The 7,808-nt window shown below is 37.2% G+C and overlaps 1 protein-coding gene across 1 annotated transcript; it reads left to right on the top strand.

Annotated features, from left to right (window-relative positions):
* Nucleotides 1–1,307: 1,307 nt before the first annotated feature.
* LOC123870516 (ribosome production factor 2 homolog) lies at nt 1,308–5,558 on the top strand. The gene is made up of 5 exons (XM_045913857.1): nt 1,308–1,453; nt 1,542–1,757; nt 2,638–2,911; nt 3,746–3,887; nt 5,243–5,558. Exons 1-5 carry the CDS (start codon nt 1,431–1,433, stop codon nt 5,533–5,535), a joined length of 948 nt encoding a protein of 315 aa, XP_045769813.1. The 5' UTR covers nt 1,308–1,430; the 3' UTR covers nt 5,536–5,558.
* The last annotated feature ends 2,250 nt before the right edge of the window (nt 5,559–7,808 follow it).

Here is a 7,808-nt window from a genome sequence, read left to right as displayed (position 1 = left end):
ATTTTTTATAGCCTGATAATAGCTACCCAATTAAGCACTATAATAGGTAAGCAGACACTTAAAGCAATTTACTCAGAGGCTTATTCCAAAATAAGTATATCTACCTATGGGCTATGCTGAACCATTTATGGCGTTTCCTACGCTTTGAGAAAAACAATAATCTAGGTACCTACTATTCGCTAGGAGCCCTTTTTTAAGGTTTTGTACCCGAGGGGTGTCTCTTCGCTGTCCGTCCGTCCGTCTATCCATCCGTCTGTCTGTCAGCGGGATTTATCACAAGAACCGTAATACGTAGCGAGATGAAATTTTCGCAGAATGGTTCTATTACCGCTTTAACGAATAGGTAATAGAAATTTCAAAATGGCCGTTATAAAAATGTAAAAAAAGTGTTTTTTCTTTCACAATGGTACGACGGAACCCTTCGTGTATTTTAAATTTTCCTACAAAATATAAAGTAATTTGTCAGCATAGTGTTTGTTAGCTGCTATAGCCATGGCTGTATGTACTTACCTTTTACCTTTACGTACTTTTTCTTAAAATTAGATAAAATATTCATTTTTTTAAAATGCTTTGGGTTAAGAATCTAAGAAGATCCAAAATTACATTATAATATTATACATATTTTCTTATTTCAAAAGTTTAAGGAAAAACCTGAAAAACCTTATGTATTTACTTGCCATGTAAAATATTTCTACACAAAGTACCGTGAAAGTACCTACCCAACATTGTATGGTAGGTAGGTACCTAACTTCGTCATAGCACAGACAGAAGTCTTATTTAAATATGCTACGGTTTTTTATCTTTTCTTGTGTATTGTAATTATTTGGTTAGTAATCTGGTAGAGATAAAAAATCTTTTATAAACTACCTAATCTAGGAACATCTCTCTCTGCGTCTAGAAACACCAATTCTATAAAACAATTTAAATATATATAATAACCAAAGTCTTAAACTTATGCCACATAATTAAGTCTAAACCCGAAAAAAAATTGGTATTTTTAAAGAAACTCTACTATATCAATGTTACCCGGTCTTACTGTAGCAAGCTATAATAAGAATTTACTTTCGTATCAATTTCGTATGTTTCGTACATGCATGTCTTGTCTATTTAAATATCTGCATGAGAACTCTTATTTTCCTGGATAAAAAGTAGACTATGTCACTGCTCATGCCGGACATAATGCCGGACGATTCATTTAGAACACTTGATTCGGTAAGTTATCGAACGATAACATGTATAACTCACCGAGTCAAGTGTTCATTGAAAAATACCGTACGATAACTTACCGACATCGTGGCGACTTTTGGAAGCCGTCATAGCGAAAAATGTTGTTAAGTTGACAACACTGGGGCACATTCCTCTTTAATCTTTGACCAAAAAAGTCAAAAACACGTGTAAACTAGCATATTGTGCGTTTTATTAAATTAAAAATGGGTGTAATTCAAAGAATAAAGTAATTATTTAAAATATTTTAGCGAGTTTAAATCACAAATTTAGTCGTTGTAAATTGTTATTATTTCTCATATAAATAAATTTTACAGGAAACCTACAACTCGAAAAGGTAAAAAAGTCTTACTGTCGAGAGAACCGAAAGCAATTGAAGGGCCTAAGCAATGTATTTTCCTCCAAGCAAGAAATCCATCAGAGCGCGCTAGGAAAGTTTTAAAGGATATCTACACACTAAAGAAACCAGATGCCGCATTTCTTAGCAGAAAGAATGATTTTGTTCCATTTGAAGACGCAACTGTTATCGAGAAGTAAGTAGACTTATTTCCTGGTTTTTTAATTCAACATAGTGTAACCACAGCCTAAAAAGATACTTCATACAGACCGAAAAATGGAAACATCTACACACCAATCCTGTTGTATACATACATGTGCATGCGAGACGGGAACGGGATTTCTACAATCCGAAAAAACATGGTGGAAACCTAAACATGTAATGAGATGTTAAAACTCAACTTTATGAGCTACTACTCCTGCTTAAATTTAATGGTTTAGCTTTGTTTGCTGCATGTACCACAGGTCTCTCTTCATTGTCCCTTCATTTAAGTACTCAAACTTTACCCTATGATTGTCTAAACTTTAACCCATAAACCTTTAGGATCACCATCATCATTATCAAGTCAACCGATAGCTTACATCACTGAACAGACATCTGGCAGTAGACGTGGGCATTCAGTGATGGTTCCCAGATCTTCCAAGGGAGATAATAAACAAAAACTGTCTTCAATACCTTTCCATTTTATTATGAATTAAATATTAGTTGTTGTAATACATACTTACTTATTATTTTTTACTTTTTAGAGGTTTTAGTGTTGGAAGTTTTTAAATTTTTAATTTAATTTTTATTATGAATTAAATATTAGTTGTTGTGGTGCTGTCAACCAATAGACATCCACTACTGGGCATGGTTTTCTTATGATTCCACATGCTTGGGTCTTGCGCTGCCTGAATCGAGCGGCTCCCTAGCCCTTGCTTGATATTTGTCTTCTTAGCGAGGGATCCGCCAATGCCGCGAGTTTTGTAGCAAAATCACTATTCTAGCATGTTGGAACCCCAAGGTCCATCGGTTTTTAGAATTATGTGCCATCTGAGCCAAAGAATTTTATTTAGAAACTATGCTTAATTTTACAGGTTATGCTACAAAAAAGAAGCTGCACTATTTGGTGTCAGTTCACACAGCAAGAAAAGGCCTCACAACATAGTACTGGGGCGGACATTCAACTACAACATATTGGACATGATAGAACTTGGTGCTGATAACTTCAAAGCTATGTCAGAGTTCCATAACATAAAAGTGTTGTCTGGTATAAAACCATGCTTACTATTCAATGGACCAGCTTGGGTTTTGAACCCAGAGTTAAAGAGATTGAAGAATCTGTTAACTGACTTCTTTTATAGAGAAAAGGTAGGAATTAATCAAAGCTTTTCATTGATTTTGTAATTTTTATTTAATGTATAGCTGACCTTCCCTGGCTTTGCTCAGGTTATATCTAAAAATCATTTCTATGTGGGAGTCTATATTATAAATCAAATACAACGTTTCATTCCAATACTAGCTAGCCCTTGACTGCAATCTCACGTGGTAAGTGATGATGTAGTCTAAAATGAAAGCGGACTAACTTGACAGGGGTATGGCAGTTTAATGAAAGTACCATGGTTCATCAAACCCATACCTCACATAAGTTTTTATGCGCCATCATTACAGGAACAATAAATTGCTTAATAGCATGGCTTTGTCCGTAGGGTGGTAACAAACCACAACTGATACCTCCCACCAGACCAGACCAGAGATAACCTATATACTTACTACTAATAAATAACATTGAAGTGACTGTCTGTTTGAACAGGCTAATCTTCGGAATGGCTGAACCTATTTTGACAGGATTTTCACAGATAAGTAGAGGATTAACCAAGGAGTAACATAGGCTACTTTTTTAACTGACTTTAAAAATGGAGTTGTGTTTTTCTACCTATGCACTGATATCTCTGAGATTTCTGAACCGATTTGCGTAATTTTTTTTTTATCAACACAGGAACTATGCAACATTGTTCCATAAAAAATTGGATTCCAACTCCTCAAGCCTGATGCTGCAGGGGATCTGATCAATCCACGCGGGCGAAGCTGCTGGCATCATGTAGTGTTATAATAATATCATCAATTTCATAAATTTTCATAACAGAAAATATTCACAAGTTAGCAAAATGAACTGAAGTCAGTTAAATTTTTCTGAATTTCCAGGTTGAAACAATAAGATTGCAAGGTTTGGAGCATGCAATAAGCTTCACAGCAACTGACGATGGCGTCATTTACTTGCGATCCTACAGAATACTTCTGAAGAAAAGCGGTCAGCGCACTCCAAGGATAGAACTAGAAGAAATAGGTACATTTACAACCTTTATGATGTACTATCTAGTAACTAAATGATGCCCGCGACTTCGTCCGCGAAATCCTGTGGGAATTTTTGATTTTCCAGGATAAAAAGTTGCCTATGTCAATTTCTGGGATGCAAACTACATCTGAGCCAAAGTTCATCTAAATCGGTTAAACTGTTGGGCTATGAAAAGCTAGCAGACAGACAGACAGACACACTTGCATTTATAATATTAGCATGGAAGTATGAATTTAAACCTTAAGTATAGTAGGTACGCGACAGATCGAGATGGCAATCGGGTTATGAGGCGGGGTACGCGGCCCGCACACCCGCACTATCCTGCACCGGGTTAGCGCGAGGGCTGTTCGGGAGCGCGCCCCGATTGCCACCTCGACCTGACGTGTATTATTAGAAGCACATACACAGCGCTGCTATTGTATATTGTTGCTGATTAATAAAACTTAAACTCATTCAAAAATCTTATTGCAACGTAAAGGATTATTTAAATGTTAAGAAAGCTTGGGAATGAGCTGTTGCTTAACAGCTTTGATAGTTCTAATAAGTTTAAGTGAGGTTGTGAAGTGGTGATGACAAAAAATACCCGGCTGAGTTTGTTGTGGGCTCTTCTCAGACCTGCGCCCAGGTCTGGTAGCTTTAGTTTGAAGTTTACGCAATTTAAAAAAAAAAAAAAGAATATTAGCCATGACTAATGCTCTCTCCTTCAGTTAAGCGTAAAGTTGCCTTCAAACTACGGAAATATTCTAAGTGTGAACAGTGACATTTAAAAGTAGGGTGAGCGATATTTATATATTATATTATATTCCGTAGTTTGAAATCCACTTGAAGCTTGTGCCAAGAGTGGGTACGACAATAGTGCAACGGGTGGGTTTGAACCGCCGACCTTTCGGAATTCAGTCCTCTCTTCAACCTTTGAGTTATCGAGGCTCTTGAATTAATTGTTATTGAATCATTATCTTACAAATTTAACAATTGACAACCAAAAAGTGTATAATGGGCGCCAATTTGAATAAATAAATAATTTGGCTTTGAAAGTCTATTATGGAATATGGATACTTGGATAGTCTATTGTAGTCAAATCAATAGTAACAACAGGCTAACGATAATAGTCATACTATTGTTAGTACAGATTGCTATAAATAATAGATATAATAGATAAGTATAATAATAGATATAATTGCTGTTGGACTGTGAAAAGCTAGCAGACAGACAGACACACTTTCGCATTCATAATATTAGTATGGATTTTGTGTAGTGTCTAGTACCCATTGGGATGGCTTCCATTTCCAGAATTTGCTCAGGAGAACATTAGGTATTCTAAAAAATCTTTTTTTTTCTATTTCAAGGACCATCAATAGATTTCAAGTTACGTAGGACCAAGCTAGCCTCGGACGACTTGTGCAGAGAAGCCTGCAGAATACCTAAAGAAGTCAAACCAATTACCAAGAAGAATCTGTCTACAGATGCATTCGGTACCAAGCTGGGTCGTGTCCATATGAGCAAACAGGATATCAACCGACTGCAGACTAGGAAGATGAAAGGTCTCAAGAAAACTCCAGAAGAGAAGAAGAAAATGCTGATGAAGAAGAAACTCGCCAAGAAGGCAGCAAAGCAAGCGAATTTGATAAGTTCATTGTGAATAAAAGTGTTTTAAATTTTATTTCTTTTTTTCCTGGAGCTTCAATTTATAAATCAAGTCTTAGGCTGAGATTTATAGAGCGCACTTTGACTTAGCTTAGACTTAAGACACTGTTAAAACGAGACAGCGTTATATCACTGACACAAATCTGTCTCGTTTTCACTGAAACTTAAGTCTGAGCACAGTCAAAGTACACTATAGATCTCAGCCTAAGAGCTTACATATACGGACAGCTTAAGCAGTTTGAGTTAAACGCTCGAGCAGTCATTGTAAACTGCTGGAGCAGTTGATAAACTACTACCGCTCGGAACGGGGTGGCAACTGTACAACGGTATCACAATGGAAGGAAGATTGTAGTTTTGTTATGCAGTTGCAACTTAAAATGGTCAGTCTTGACTGCCTCAAGCTGCCCGTATATGACTGCTCTACAATTTTGCCGAGGTGCATTGATCTTGTCACCCAATAAAGACGTTCAGTGTACGTCCTGCCTTCACAGTTGACACGTTGCCATTGTTGGTGCTTAATTTTTTGTTTAGCAAACTTAAGCGCAATGCATACTTACAGAGGAGTGGTGCCGAAACACAGTCTTTTTGATAACAACTTTTTCTTAGCTCAATTTATTAAATTTAGCAGAGACATCCTCGAGGCATCACTCTGCTCATAGGAGTGCGAAGCGCCAGTACCAGTACAAACGTGGTTTTCCTTCCGCAAAATAGACATTTTATTAACCGAATTTAAAAATATATATTCTATGAAATCCTATTAGTCATATTTTTTTCTTTAAATAGGTAGTCCGGTGCATACCTAATAAGTAGATATGGTAAATTATTACCCGCTTGCTATCAAAATAATACAGGACGCAGATGACGGATGCCCTCGGCAACCAGGGCGGTCTACTCTGCTTCTGGAGCGAGCTTGGATGGCTGGAGTGAAGACTTCGGCGGGGAGGGGCAACGCACGTACAACAGACGGAAACGTTTAAGTGCGGAAACCAGCCCAGAGAGGAGAAGGCAGATGACGGATAAATTAATAGACAAGTAGTCGGTCCCCACAAAAACAACACGGGACAATGTCTCGTTTTTGGGGAGAGAAGTAGGTACAGTAAGTCCAGTATTACATTAAATTTCTTTGGAGAAAAGTATAGAATACTAGATGATGCCCGCGACTTCATTCGCGTGGAGTTTTCAAAATCCCGTGGGAACTCTTTAATTTTCCGGGATAAAAGTAGCCTAACTATATTATGTTAATCCAGGGTATAATCCATCTCCATTCCCCGCCAAATCGGGCCAGTAGTTTATGCGTGAAAGAGTAACAAACACACACATACCAACATACACACAAACTGTTACCTTTATTATACATATTAGTGTGATACAAGTACAAGCAGATGACGTGAGAGACGCGTGTTCCAAACTTCCAAAAAAGCGTTCGAGTTACAATCACATTAGAATTCAAAACAGGTAGGTAGGTACTAGGTACCTTATTAAAATTCAGTGGGCATCACGAGGTATTACGCAGTCCTATTCAAAATCTAGTAGAAAAAGTGTCCGCTTAAGTTACTTATCTGTTTATAGCAAAGTGAAAAAAAAATATGTAAAGAACCTCAATTTTTAGGGGTCCGTATCCCCAAAGAAAAAAGGTACTCTTATAGGATCACTTCGTTGTCTGTCGTGTCCGTCAAGACACGTCAGGCGAACCAAAACCTAGTACCACGGTAATATACCGTGCTAGTACCTACTTCCCGTTGACCTAGAGTCATGAATTTTGGCAGCTAGCAATATTTTATAGCTCAACTAAAGGGGAAAATCCGATGAATTTGTGGTGACATCACAAAAAAACCGGCCAAGTGCGAGTCAGCCTCGCGCACTGAGGGTTCCGTGCTCGGGTATTTTTTCCAACATTTTGCACGATAAATTAAAAAATATTATACATAAAAATAAATAAAAATCTGTTTTAGAATGTACCTACAGGTAAAGCCCTTTCATGTGATACCCCACTTGGTATAGTTAAACACATTTTTTTTAATGATGTAACCACAAATTCGCGGTTTTCAGATTTATTTCTGTACTTGTGCTATAATACCTACCTACCTGCCAAATTTCATGATTCTAGGTCAACGGGAAGTACCTACCCTATAGGTTTCTTGACTGACAGACAGACAGACAACAAAGTGATCCTATAAATAAGGGTTCCGTTTTTCCTTTTGAGGTACGGAACCCTAAAAAAGTATTATTATTGTAATATGGTACCTACGGAACTTTTCGTCTACGAAT

The sequence above is a fragment of the Maniola jurtina genome, chromosome 12 (genome assembly GCF_905333055.1).
Source record: "Maniola jurtina chromosome 12, ilManJurt1.1, whole genome shotgun sequence".
Taxonomy (NCBI): Eukaryota; Metazoa; Arthropoda; class Insecta; order Lepidoptera; family Nymphalidae; genus Maniola; species Maniola jurtina.
The sequence above is the reverse complement of the archived record's forward strand: the minus strand, read 5'-3'. Positions and strand labels throughout refer to the sequence as shown.

What these genes read in the sequence shown, in the direction of transcription:
- LOC123870516 (XM_045913857.1), top strand. Translation starts at nt 1,431, where the DNA reads ATGGGTGTAATTCAAAGAATAAA. An exon ending in GGTGTAATTCAAAGAATAAA is followed by an intron (nt 1,454 to 1,541) that starts GTAATTATTTAA and finishes TAAATTTTACAG; the next exon opens with GAAACCTACAACTCGAAAAG. An exon ending in ACTTCTTTTATAGAGAAAAG is followed by an intron (nt 2,912 to 3,745) that starts GTAGGAATTAAT and finishes CTGAATTTCCAG; the next exon opens with GTTGAAACAATAAGATTGCA.